The sequence below is a fragment of the Strix uralensis genome, chromosome 10 (assembly GCF_047716275.1).
Source record: "Strix uralensis isolate ZFMK-TIS-50842 chromosome 10, bStrUra1, whole genome shotgun sequence".
Classification (NCBI taxonomy): domain Eukaryota; kingdom Metazoa; phylum Chordata; class Aves; order Strigiformes; family Strigidae; genus Strix; species Strix uralensis.
In genome coordinates, this window is record NC_133981.1 from 15,352,420 (window position 1) to 15,366,662 (window position 14,243).

At 37.8% G+C, this 14,243-nt stretch overlaps 1 protein-coding gene across 9 annotated transcripts in view; it reads left to right on the plus strand.

Annotated features, from left to right (window-relative positions):
• The window catches only part of TASOR (transcription activation suppressor), a 30,729-nt gene extending 17,186 nt beyond the window's left edge, over window positions 1–13,543 (plus strand). For 5 of the 9 annotated variants that reach the window (XM_074879335.1, XM_074879340.1, XM_074879341.1 and 2 more), the window contains 10 exons: window positions 475–1,191; window positions 2,966–3,408; window positions 5,863–6,007; window positions 7,952–8,895; window positions 9,627–9,746; window positions 10,262–10,421; window positions 11,090–11,198; window positions 11,368–11,546; window positions 11,630–11,788; window positions 12,412–13,543. In XM_074879335.1, the coding sequence (XP_074735436.1) occupies window positions 475–1,191; window positions 2,966–3,408; window positions 5,863–6,007; window positions 7,952–8,895; window positions 9,627–9,746; window positions 10,262–10,421; window positions 11,090–11,198; window positions 11,368–11,546; window positions 11,630–11,788; window positions 12,412–12,974 (3,539 nt within the window). In that variant the 3' untranslated portion in view covers window positions 12,975–13,543. Of the gene's footprint in view, window positions 1–474; window positions 1,192–2,965; window positions 3,409–5,862; window positions 6,008–7,951; window positions 8,896–9,626; window positions 9,747–10,261; window positions 10,422–11,089; window positions 11,199–11,367; window positions 11,547–11,629; window positions 11,789–12,128 lie in introns of all 9 variants that reach the window. The other 4 variants (XM_074879339.1, XM_074879342.1, XM_074879336.1 and 1 more) reach the window with 4 other exon arrangements.
• The last annotated feature ends 700 nt before the right edge of the window (window positions 13,544–14,243 follow it).

Sequence of the window (14,243 nt, forward strand, 5' to 3'; positions counted from 1 at the left end):
CTTAAAAATACTCCAGTTCTTTCTGCAAGGGTCCAGTGAGCTTAGAAGCAGCACAGCGAATGCATCGGGACTGCATAGGAAGGAGTAATGCTTCCCTCTTTCTTGCAGAGAGCTGTTAGGCTGCTGAGTAAACCTTAGCAAGCCTTTGAAGTGTCCTTCTTCTAGAAGGGTCAGTCAGGTGGAAGTGATAATGATAACGATTGGAAATGATACGTGTATCTAGGGTATAGGTTACCACAAAATTATGAAAACGAGCAGCTCATCATGACCATGAGTAGGCTGACTTTTAAGCATGCTTTAAAGCTGGTTACTTCACAAAAAAATTACTTCCCTGGCTTTTGGGTTATTTCTCCACAGTTACTCCAAGCAGTTTTCACCAAATATGTATAATACAGAATATTGCTAACTAGTCATCATTTATTTATAGCTTTATGATTTGATTTTAATTGTGAATTCCCTTTTCTCCTATGGCAGCACAAAAAAGTGTTCCATTGGGAACACAGAAAAATTCAACTACCGTGGTTTTGCACGAAAATCGGGAAATCATTCCAGAAATCACAAAGTTTATTCAGGCTCTACATTTTGCTTTAATCCAGTCTCGTAAAGACACTACTGCAGATTTCAATGCTGTTGTGGAAAAGTATATAAATGAGTATGTGAAAAGATGCTGTAGTGGCTCTGGAAAATATAGAGAATTTGTATTATATCGATATGAGTCACGGTTGGATGAGAAAAAATTTCTTTATTCTGCTCCAAAAAATAAATCTCATATTGACAGCTCCTTGCAAAACTATATTTTTCGTTGTGAGGCATATCAACTACCTGTTTCTAGAGCTAAGGAATTGATGGAGGGAAGTCGGAAACTTCCACAGTTCAGTCCCATCTCAGATTATGAAGTCACGGAAGACGACTCTGACTTTGCCAGCACAAAAAGTGGGAAAAGAATCCATGCAAAATATGAAGCCACTGCTGCCAAGCGAAAACTGCCTCATTCTGGAGACTATGATCCCGATAGACTGAAAGAACTTATTAACTTAATCCAGTGTAGAAAAAAAAATGTAGGTGGAGATTCTGATTCTGAAGACCCTAGAAATAAAAGTGGTCTGAAAAGGAAGCTGGAAAAACAGTCTGAAAACTTGCGGAAATACTTAAAAATGAGTGAATCTTCAGAGAATAGTTGTCAGTATGAAGGTAAGAAAGTCTTTGTTTAGCATTCCTCTTTAAACATTGTAATTCAAAGCATACTTAATGTTTAATCTATAGATTGAATATTTTCTGCATACTGTGGATATTTTAATGCATGGTGGTTCATTTAAACATTGGTCTGAGATCTATCAATAGAGATGAAGTTTATTTTTACATACGTTGCCTCTTTTTAGGAGACAAGTTAACAGGAGTTGTTGCTTTTCTTCTGCCTCTACGGAAAGAAGGCAGACTTCCAGAGAGTTTGCTTAGCAATGGAACTGTCCAAAGACTAATACAGAGTACAAAGCAGACTCGATACCGTAATGTCTTTTGCAGAGTTTGACTTTAGGCATTGCTGTAGTTCTTTATGGCTCCAATACCCTATATAATACCTAACAGATTTAGATTGAAGGGGAGAATTAAACTGCTAAGCATGAGCACAGTTAAGTTTTGAAACAGCCAGTAATGTGTGTAGTGGGACAAAGGAAACAACCTAAGAGTATCAATTGAATTATTCTGTACGTGAAATTATCTAAATCCAAACCTCGGATAATTATCACAGATATTGTCTGATACTTACTTAAGATCTGCCAAAAAAACCCCTTTGATTCCTCTTTTCCTGACCCTTTTCTCAAGGCAATGATAGAGGCCTCCTTCAGAAGGAGGAGAACTGGGGAGAAGGGTGGCACAAGGGAGAGGGGGATTTACAGCAAGCACCAGTCATTCTCATGTGTACATGAATCACTTTGGAAGATGAAGTGGCTGATTTTAGGAATAAATTTGCCATTTAAGAGGGGAAAAAAGATGCTGGTATGTGTGAATGGAGGAGGCAGAGGGTAGGCTCCATACTAGATCTTGGGATTCCTGCTTGGAAGTCTCTGAACCTTCAGGGTCTTTTTACACTGGTTATTAATGTAGAATATGTGAATGCTTTTCTACCTGGCTGTAATCAGTACAGTATCTGTTTAAAACTAAATTTTGACTTAACTCCTCCAGGGGTACCAAAACAGCAACATCTCTCCTATGGTTTGAATTCCATGTTTTTATATAACCCCAGAAGTAGTTTGTCTCACAGAAAGCCTTACCTAAATTATTGTGAGTTTAAGTATCTAAACATATTTAGATGTTTATTAGTCAAACAGGACTTATATGGAAATATGGAATTGTTTATGATAAAAGCCTTAGGGGGTTCATCAGATACTTAAAGTAGTTTCTTGACCTGTCTCTTCCCAAGAAGAAAAAATACCTGTGGTGTTTACTCATCCAAGGGATGAGTTTAGTATATGTTTAGTATAAATAGGTATGGTAAAGTTTTAGAATTACATTTAGTCTAAGATAACTTATGAGGTTAAGGTCATAAGATACTCATTAAGATATTCATCAGCTTCTGGAGCAACAGTGATAGGATGAAGGGAAGTAAATATTTTGCTCAAACTAATCTTTTTTTCTCTCAACAAGTGATGGAGGATTTTTACAAGGTTTCCATAAAATACATAGATCATAGTGTGTGACTTCTATTAAAACATAAAATAGTCTGGTATTGAGTGACCTAAAAAAAGGTTTATTTATCTGGGGGAGACTATTGGCTTAGAAACTGTCCTTTTATCAACATGTACCTGTTTAAAAATTTTTGCTAAGAAAGTAAATGTATGTGTACTGTATGAATTGATGCTAAGGAGTGAGACTGGGTGTGCAGCAGGTGTTTGGGAGGGCTCTGGTTTTGCTTTTTTAAAAAAAACTTAGTAATGGATTACTTTTCCCCTCCTCCCCCTACTCCAAGGGGGCAGAACCTCGGATTCGCCACACTCTGTTCTCTCAGTTAATACTGGTCTTGGTGGACACGATACTGACTTGAGGCAGCAAGATGTATCCGACGCTGCTGTTACTGACACACATGGCCTCATTAAACTGCTTTCAGAAACACTAGCTAGTGCAGGACACTTGGATGCATCATTGGCACGGTCTGTAAATCAAGCTTTAGGATTAAGCGCTGATGACATTGAAGAGGATATGAGACAAAAATATGAATATGAATCCATTCCAGCACAGGACAAAGATGATCATGAGCTTCCTAATACTGCTCAGGCTGAAAATGTTACCTTTAAGGACCCACAGAGTCCAGGGATACTGGAAACTGATGTGGCATGCTTACCTTACCCTGCTGATGTTGATCTACGGCTTTCAGCTGATGAAGTGGGCCTTGAACACACACTACGTTTAAAAGTAAGTGAAACTGCCATGTAGGTAGATGCTGACAATGAATGTACTATTTTCATAAATATTATGAGACTGAATGAAAAAACCACTTTTTTTTACATAGGTAAACATAGATAAGCACTAACTTTTCTGTGAAGAAGCTTTTCTGTTTGGTAGGAGCATGTATGGAAATTTTCTGAACTCGGACATGTATGTTCCTGGTTCTTTGTCTACTCTTTCTGTAATAAAATTATAATTAAGAATACCTGAAAGATGGAAAGCAACCACGGTCAGGCTTCCTCACTAGCTTTACAATAAGTGTCACAGGCAGCTGCTCCAGCAGTAGGCAGCAAATCTTCTGTCATTCAGTGGCTGAGTGCTATACATGAGGGTGTTTCTTAATGTTTTCTGAGACCAAAGCCTTGCAGTTGTCTTTTACCTCCTGTAGCAAAAAGATGCTCTATTCTGTTTCTCAGCTTGCTTATGGTGGTGGGTTTTTTAGCACTCTGTGAAGTTGTTGCATGGAGTAAGTATAGTGTTACTGTAACAGCTCACATGCTGCCTGCCACCTTCCTCCTCCTTTTGGAGGTGACTCTTGGTCTGGCCTAGGGTATTGAGGTTTGCTGAACCTGAAACTCAGTAAGGAGAGATTTGAGAGTTCCTCATCATAGTCATTGCCTAGCTGTTACTCTTCCTGAAGCAGGTTATAAGGCAATAGTTGCTGTTCCATATGGACTCTCTCGGCAACGATTGCAGGACAGGCCATCAATGTTTGTGTACTATTTCATCTTTAGCCTCATAGACCTGATAGGTGGTTTGGATATGACAACTTGTCATGATTATGAAATTCCATCTCAGGCACAGAAACGAGCCTTTTTTTGACCAGGTTCCTCCCAGATCTAAGTTGAGACAGTCTCTTTGAAAGCTTATGCACTGTGAATTCTTCCCTCTTCTCCCCCCAAATGCAAACCAAAATTAAATACATTGTTCATAGACTGTATAATTTCAAGACTGTTTTTGGCCTGTTGCTTTCTTGTCATAAGCAGGAAAGTGAAAGAAGTCAAACTGCAATCTGTATTTTATATTTAGAATTGGTTGGAGGTATCTTAAACAAGAATGTTTATCCACAGGTGATCAATAGTTACTCTAGAGAAGCAGAATGAGAGCTGTTTCTTTTGTCTTGATAGAACAGATTGGCTAAACTAAGTCGGTTTTCTTTTAAGGATACATTATGGGTTCTGAACTATTATCTTGAAAACAAACTAAAAACCCCAATGGCAACAGTTTGCCTCAGCTGACTCTTTCTGTGTGTGAGTTAGTGACCTTTTCTAGTGACAATACCTCAGGGTTAATGAAGTGATGCTCACTGCTTTTCAATCAAACATCCTTTTGCTCTAATTGTAGTTATTGCTCCAGTTTTGGGAATTGGTCTTGGTCCAGCGCCTCCAAAGTGCATTCTCTCTCCTACTTAATAGTAGCAGGCATTTTATAGGGCAGGAAAATGCCCCTCGCTTGAGTGCACAAGTGAGGATCCTGCAATCATCTTTTGGTCTGGTATTGTGGAAAAGATGATGGGCTTGTTCTGTCCATCTAGCAGTGTCTGAGTGAGGAAGTGTTCAGAAATGTGCATAGTGGAATGCACAGTCTTAAATGCTCGATGGATATTAAAGATGGTTGGGGAAATTGGCTCTATTTTGTTTTGGTGGGAGCAGAGTTGAAAAATTCTGAGCACTTAAATGCATGCCTAGCTCTCTTTGCCTGCCCTCTTGGTGCAGTGGTGTATACACGTTCCGTGCATACTTTTCATGACAGCATATAACTGGCAGAACACCCTTTGGAGAAGGCCCTTGTGCTTAGGGTTCAGAGTGCCCCAGCTGCTTGCTTGATCACATTGCTCTGCAGAGTGGTTGTTCTATCATCTCTGTTAGTGATACTTCTACACAAAGCTCAGTTTCTGAGTCATGGAGCAGGGAGGATTTTGTCCTGCTGTGTTGTTTTGCTTCTAACCATCTGGAATATGAGATGAAATTGGATTGTTCAGGGGCTTAGTAGTAGTTGCAGGCAGTTCCTCAGTAATGCCACCATCTGATGGCTGTAGACAGCTATTAAGACAACAGCCTGAAAAAGGCTAAGGAGCAATTAGTTTTTTAATTTTTTTCCCCTTCTTTGCCTCCTTTCCTCCCTGCCCCACCCAGCCTCTCTACACTAAGGTATGTGCTCAGGACTGCATTTTTTACTTAATGATAGACCATCAGCAGAGACATCTGTCTCAGAAAGTGTCAAACAGGTAAATGAAATATATAAGTACCTCCTGTAAACATTTCCAAGTTTGACTTGACTTGATTGACAGCAAAATTGCCAGTATGCTGGTAAACTCAGGTGTGTTCTAACTGTCAGCTTTTCAGAATGTAAAAGCTTAATAGCTACCAAAAAAAAAAAAAAAAAAAGGTTTTGAGCTGAGAATTTTTATTTTTTTTTTAGGAAACAAGCACTGGAAGTGTAAGTAGTTTTGAAGACTACAATCCCTGTCCTAGTACACCTATAGAACATGTGTATCGCAGGCAACATTCCAACTCAAATAATGTAGGAGAAGTTGGAATGCACTGGAAACTTATTCCAATTACAGGTAAGACAGGTTTAACTCTTTATGTTGCTAGAAATAGTGAATGAACACATGTTCTAAAGGCTTGTGTTTTTCATAGATCCCATTCTTGGGTCACATGTTGGTACACAAGCATGTATATAGCCTATGCAGTGTTTCTGATATTTGATTAATACAGAAATCTGCTGGATGAGAACAGATGCTGGTGGAGAATATTGCTTTGGGTACATACTGACATAATTTAGAAATGTGAATGCTTGAGTATTTATCTGGTAAGGTGCATAACTGTTTGGAATTCAGTATTTGAACTTGCTAGGTTCTGCTGAAAGATTGGGTGGGTGGATAATTGCAACTAGTAATCCTGAAAAGTAATGAAATAAGTGTTCTCCTTATAAAAAATGGCTAAAAATTGGTATCCAACTGATTAGCTGTATTAAAATGTAAGAAGTTATAAAAATAGTCCCAAATTTAAAGCCATAATGTAGTGTTTAATCTTCTTGCTAAGACTTGGTTATAGTACAGTATTTCTTGGTTACAATAGTGATGCAGCTTCTAAGTGTTGAGCAGCTCAAGAAGAATGAGATACCTAACACATTCTTAAGTACCTTGTGTCTCAAATGAGCTTAAACTGTTTACTCTCTTAACATTATAATTTGGTACCTACTTCTTCAAAGTCTTTTAAAATTAATGTACCTTGTGTATACAAAAGGTGTAGATCAACACTGAAAGTATAGGGCAACAGAAAAAAGGTTCCAATCAAATAGAATGGAACTCATTGGAATAACCTGATTTATATCTGTGTTTAGTGCTTTTAAAGAAAACTACAAATATGGGTTGACTCAAAGGATGTGGTTTGAAGGATGAAGACAGAACATACAGTTTCACTGATAAGGAAAATAAAATGGAACCACATTTCTGGTGTCTCTGACTCTAGTGGCATAAAGTAACTATGAGGTGATACTGTCACCTTGAAAAATATGTTTTCCTTTTAGATTGGGATGGACCTGATCAAATTTAGGGACTGACTATAACTGTTTTAACTGGCTACAAAATTGACCCATTCCGAAAGAACACTTAACTTTTAGAAACTGTCTACTATTTTGGTTATTGCCTCTGTTCCAGAAACCTGGTTTTCTGCTTACAACTGTATTAGCTTTAACAATAATACAACACTTAAAAACAAACAAAAAACCTCAAACAAAACCAACAAACAAACCCCCTTTGAAGTATTTATGGAACAGATATATACTGAAATACCTGTATATATCTGAAATATCTGTGTATATATATCATTAATTGCAGCAAAGTGTTAAATTTGGTTTAAAACCAAACAAAACCATAGTTTTGAATGTGGATGGTGAAGAAACTGAGTGCTGCAGAAATGATCTGAGGTTTGGATTATGAGAGGCTTTCAGCACTCCTTGCAGCAGAACCGATTCTGTGTATCAGTAATTACCATAAGACTTACGTCCTACCTTTTTAAGCAAAAAAAGGTCTGTTCTCAAATGTGAGATCAGACATGCAGCTTGCAAGCTGCAGTCTAAGTCCACAAGGTAGTGTGTGGCTAAAATAAGCCTTTTGAAATTCTCAGGATTATAACCTAGTAGCAAATGAAAATATTTGAATAATTTGTCACCCTGCTTGATTTCTAATTTGATTTTTTTTTTTTTTTTTTTTTTTTTTTGTAATTAAGGCAGTTCCTGTTATGCTTAATCAGATGCAATCTCTGGGAAGATTACTTGTGTTCTGCTTTTTGAGTAAACTTTATTGTTCTACCATCTTAGGAGCTATTACATTTTCTGTGCTTCTGTACCTTAGCAGACAGTAACACTTGAGTCTTTGGATTTAAGTGATTGGCGGGGGGAGCACAACAGTAATGCTGTTTTAAAACTGTGTTTTGGAGGTATTAGTATATCAGTTGTGTATGACTTTCAGATGAGATGATGATGATTAACTCTTCCTATATAGGTCTGAAATCACCAGAAGAACCACTGGTGTATTTACCGCCAAAGGATGCCTTTCCTAATGACCCCCGGGTAATAAATAGGCAGAGAAGTTCTGATTATCAGTTTCCATGCTCTCCATTTTCAGACACACAAAAGGGGACAGCAGAAGATGGACTTTATACAAGACAAGTGGAGAAACTCGAAGATCAGTGTGGGCTAGCAGATCACCCTTTCACAGCTAAGCATTCCATTAGTGCAGTAATAGAGACTACACTATTAGAAGAATATAATCTCTTTGCAAGAAAAATTCAAGAAATTTTGCAGCAAAAGAATATTGCTTATGTTAGTGGTGTGTCCACACCAGTCTTCTCTGCCCGAGAGAGGATAATGAGACTTTCTGAATACATATGTTTACAGGCATCAGAGGTTTCTGTCCAAGAGTATATAGAGACACTGAGTGAAAAGTTGAATAGTGTTATTTTGTCGTCTTCGTACGTTAGGCATACTCCACCCATTTACTCTAGTCCTGAATCAGCAGAAGTGGTTAGTAATGCTGCACTGAATCCTCCACCCGACACGTTACCTGTTTGCAGGGACTCTGACACGACGTTGTTACCAGAGCCACTGTGTAATAACCTGGTGGAAGATCTGGATTCTAATGAGCAGCGTTCATCAAGCTTACTCTTAGCGAAGGAGGGAATAGATGATGTGAATGCTAAACCAGAAGATATTTTGACATCTGATCAGACCTCTGCCAGTGGTGATGTGATGGAACCACCGGAAAAGACACAGAAATCCCCAGAGAACTTAAACATTTCAACCCAACCAGCCTTTTCTGATTTTATAAGCCAGTTAAAACCTGAAGTATTTAACAGTTTGGTCAAAATTATGAAAGATGTACAGAAAAACACTGTGAAATTTTATATTCATGAAGAGGAGGAAAGCATTCTCTGCAGAGAAATCAAGGTAAATATGTTCCAGTTCATTCTCTGTATAGTGTTAAAATAGAACAGAGTGCTTTTCAAATCAGAATGTACAAAACTGGACTTGGAAACCTCTAAGGGAGTCTGAAATTTGTTTCAAAAATGTTGAGTTGTGAAAGTAGGCTGTCCTGTCCCATTTCTCGTTTGAGCTTCTGAGGTAGTCTTGCTTATATTTAGCTTTCACGTAAGTCTTTTTCTTACAGTTGGAAAGCAGAACAGGCTGTAGTTTGGTTCCTTCTGAAAATACTGCCAGGGGGGTAGCTGTACGGAAAAAAGGTAACAAGGGCAAAAATGTGATAGCTTACCATTTTAGAAGGAATATATGAAAAGTCCATGTGTGTGGTTTTGGGTTTTTTTTCCTTTCCCCTCCAGTTAATAGTACAGGTAACTTTTGGAGATTACTGTTCTTCTGTATTTAAATGTGTAAGATGAAAGTTGAAAGTGAAATAAAAACTTCTGGCTTGAAAACTCATGCAGTTTTGGTAGACTGTCAGTTGGCCATTTATGTGCAATCCTGTAAGAATGACAGAATTGCTGAAACAGTCTATCTCTGTGTTGCTACATCCTTCCCATTAATGTATCAGAACGACAAGGAAACCAGTCCCTCTGAGGTTCAAGTGGAAAACTTATTTGATGTGGTCATCATGTGGGGATTGTTTTGGCTGATCTATCTATTAACTTTTTTTTCACCATCTTCTCTTTTTGTGGCGTTAGGAATATCTTACAAAGTTAGGTAATACGGAGTGCCACCCAGAACAGTTCCTTAAAAGAGCTGCTTCAGATAAACTCCTGATAATTATCCAAAATGAAGACATCGCCAACCTCATCCATAAGGTATTTCACATAAGTAAATGTGTACTATAGAAAGCTGTTGTTAAAACCCAGGGAGACAAAGCTCATTCTGAGCAAGGCTACTTTCTCATATCAACATAGCATTTAAACAATGGCCCGTGTTTAGTTGCTGTTCGAAGAAACAAAAATGGTTGTAGCAAATGCCCAGTCGTCTTCCACCTCCACACACGTGCAATGTGTATTTATTCTTAGTAGTTGTAAAGTTGTACAGAGGCCTGAGTAGTTCTGCTTCTAGTTGTGTGATGCTCTAATGGCAAGTGGAGGCAGCTGTCAGGTGACCTTAGGCACTGTACAGAAAGTAAAATTATTCTAAGTGCTCAACTTCCATTGGCTCATTCCTGTAACGTTTTTGAGAGAGTACCTCCTAAGGCAAGAAAAAACAGTGGTTTGAAAAGGTGTTTTGAAGTTTGGTATTTAGTAAGTAGGAAAGTTCTATAGTTCCTTTTTTTTTGTATGATCTTTGGTATACATCTCTGATTTCTAACATTGTTAAACAGATACCTCGCTTAGTAACGTTGAAGAGGCTTTCCTGTGTCAGCTTTGCGGGTGTCGATAGTTTGGATGATGTGAAAAATCACACTTACAATGAATTGTTTGTGTCTGGTGGTTTTGTTGTGTCAGATGAATCTGTCCTTAATCCAGAGTCCATCACTACAGGTAAGTGTGCGCTTCCTGAAGCTTTCCAGCACAGACAGAACGCTAACATTGCAGCATATGAGAGAGATGCCATACTCATTGCAGTGAAGAATTAAATCTTCTAATTTTCAAGTTTTCTATCTAATTTTTGTGAGGTTTTTTGGAGAACTTCAGCTACTTCAGTCTCTTTCTTAATAGCCTTTTTGGAGAACATGTTTATGGGGAACATGTGAACTTGGAGATCTTGTCTTTCTAAGTTTGTGTTGAAGTGTAGTTATATCTGTGGAACCTTTTATTCCTTACTACTCAATCTACAAATACACTAGAAAAAAAATAGTGAAAAACTACTTTTTTTTTTTCCAATTTTTCTTTATTTGAAATTGAATAGTTAACGAAGTTACCAGTTTCTTAAACAGATGTTTCTGTGAGGTAGACCACGTATGACTGAACTCAGCTTTTACGCAAGCAGATACCACTGTTAGGCATCCATCCTGCAAAAAAGCAGCTCACTTTTGGACTATTGTTGTTGGCTAATCTGCTCGGAAGAAAACCTGAAGTACTAGGCTAATGTTCATAGTTGTGTAACTATGCTTTGATGAAAACGGAAAGAGGCTTTATGTATATACTGAAGTGGTATTTTCAGTTTGCATGCCACAGAATTTAACTTCTATCCTGTATCTCCAAAACAGATAAATTAAAACAGTTCTTAAAGTTTCTGGAAGATCTCAGTACCCCAGATGGGAAATGGCAGTGGAAAGTCCACTGCAAAATACAAAAAAAACTGAAAGAGCTGGGGAGGTAAGTAGTGTTCTTCAACTGCCAGTTGTTACAGCGCTTCAGCTTTAATTATGCTCTCCAAAACTCAATTAAGTTGAACTTACTCTTATGTTTGTCTTTTAATCTTAATAGTCAGACCGGCCTTAAATCAAGTATCTTTCTAATAGTGTGCTTTTTTCCCCCATTATAGAATGAATGCCAATGCCCTGAGTCTGCTGACCCTTCTGAACACCTATCAGAAGAAGCACTTGGTTGAGATTCTGTCTTACCATAATTGTGATTCTCAAACTCGAAATGCTCCAGAATTAGACTGTCTTATCAGGCTTCAGGCTCAAAACATACAACAGAGACACGTCGTCGTCTTAACAGGTAAAAACAAAATTTATGAATACTTCTCTCCCTCTTCTGCTAAGAGGTGCTAAATATTAATACAAAATCTTTTATGTATTTAGAAAAGAATCTCAAAAGACTTTCAAATTATGTTGATAATGGAATAGTGGTTGCTACTGTTGATGACTTTATGAAAAATTTTAAAAGTCTTGTTGGGTATCACGACGCGGTTACTGAAGAAAACAGCCTTCCTCCCTCGGACGCTCCCAAAAGACAATCAGGTAGTATTAAAAACACACTTCTGCTTTCTTTACCTAATTAGCTGTGTGGGGGAGGTCCTTGAGACAGGGTGCCTTTACTCTTGCAAATGACCACCACAGATGGCAAGGAAAACCCAACTCTCAAGCTACTCTTCTTCTGTTTTAAATGATGGGGGATGAGCAGCGGGGATGGAGCAGTGAAGGAGATCCTAACTGCAGTTACAGGCTAACCTGGCCTTGAGAAAGCAGACATATGCCTGTCTGTTTTCAGGAAAAGGATAAACTTAAGGATAGCTTTCAGAAAGCCTAACAAAAGGACTGAGATGTCAGTAATTGTACTCCTTTAATTGTGTAACTTCAGATGCTGTTTTGACATTAACCCCTTTGGAGCTGGGAGTTGGGATTTCCCAACACTAAACATGAACACAATGCGCAGAAGCTTTTAGCATCGGAGTAACTGGACACTCACAGAGGGTTAAGTGTGTGTGTTGAGTAAGTGAACAAGAGAGGCAGAAGACCAAGACTTAAGTGATATTGGACTTACACACCTGAAGCCTAACACTCTGTGAGTAGTGTATAGCTTTTCTAACCAAAGTTTGTATTTCAATAGAATAGGACTTTCTCTTTTTTTTTTTTAAATGTAGTTCTTGTAGAAAATGATGAAAAGGATGAGGAGGACATGTCTCTGGATTCAGAGGATGAAACATCACAAATAGAAATCTGCAGTGATGCCTCTAAGTATGATGCTCATTTGGAAGCTTTGCAGGCAGAGGCCAAGGGCTCACATGGAGCAGATGCAAAAGCGAGCTGCTTATCAGTTACAGAGTTATCTCCTGAAGCACAAATTGGCTCGATGGAAAAGACTTCTAAAACTGACTTTGAAGAGATACAGCCAATTACTTCAGTTTCTACAACATGCTCTGCTGAAGGAGAAAAACACAATTCAGTTGAACAAGCTCCTTTCAATAACTTCCCAGCTTACAGTAGACAATTAAACATGTCCCATCAATTCAGTCACTTTAATGTACTCACTCATCAGACTTTTCTGGGAACAACATACCCAATTTCTTCTGCAAGTCAAAACCAAGAAGGGGGCAATTATTTTATATCTGCCTACAGCCAGAGCATGGATACAGAAAAGTCAACATCGCCTGGTGGTTGGGATATAAATTGTGATTCTTCCAGGCCATATTCAAAACAGAAATAAACTCATAAGTCTCTTTTTATAAGTTGCTGTGGACTTTTCTGTTTCTAAAATGGTGGATTAACAATTTCTATTTTATTCTGGAACAAAATGTTTCTTGTCCTTTATCTCAAATGTTTTCTTGTCTTATTTAAATCCTGACGGCCTGTACCAGTTTGATGCATCGGAAAATTTAAATAAATATATATATTTTTTAACATTTACTGTACTTGAATTATCTTGTTCGTTGGCACTTTTAAGTTTCTACATTTGTATTTGACCTGTACCTGGGCTTCAGTTTGAGGTCTGTTTTAATGTAAAATTGAATGTTTGCCTAAAATATGTGAAGCGAGTTTTTTTTAACTGTAAGAGTATCCAAATCACTTTTCTTTACATAAATATCAAAAGTTACCTATTTATTTGACATTTGACACAAATTTTGTACAAATGTTTTTACATAGCTATAAGGCAGTGTAGTTATTTTACTGACTATATACTGGATTTTGGCTAAATACCTCAATTAGAGTAACCGATGGTGCAGTTCCATTACAAAAATAAAATAAACTTTTAATGCACAAGGGACTTGCTAACACATTTGCATTGTCTGTGGTTTTTATATTGTTTTCCAAGTATGTGAGAAACACCCGAACTTCATTTTATGAATAGCAATTATCTTTGCATCTACTTTTGGTAGGCTGCGCTTACCGCAGCACCATCAGAGTGATCTTACAACTTTTATCTTGCCGTGGTAATTACTGTAATGGGAGAAGGACAAACCTGGTTTTAATGACTGCGGTAGTTCAATTTGCATTAGAAAAACCTCAGTCCTCTCCTACTTCAGCATAATGATTACTGGTGCTTTCCTTTTTTTTCTTTTGTAAACTAGTATTATCTTAAGTACAGTTTTATCTGTTTCTTAATCTTGTCCTTTTCAGTTTCACATCTGCTGAGTTATAAACTTACTTTTCCCTTGTGATTCTCTCTTAATTGGTTCAGGGTTCTGGAAAGCAGCAGCTGATAGTAAATGGCTGTGGAGTCTCAAGACTACTCTTGGTATTCCAGTGCTGGTTTTGCATATGTTACTACTCTTGACTCATGTTTACTGCTCTTGTCTTCAAGTTGTACAAAGTCCTACGTCTGGGGGTTTTTCCTGTCTGTAATTTGATTGTAGTGGTTTTATGTAGGATGTGTGGTGTAGTACCAGATGACAGTGCTTCAAACTATATGACTCTTAACTCCCAAAATTAGTTGGGACAAATATTACTGCTTAAAAAAAGGGTACCTTTTAAAAAA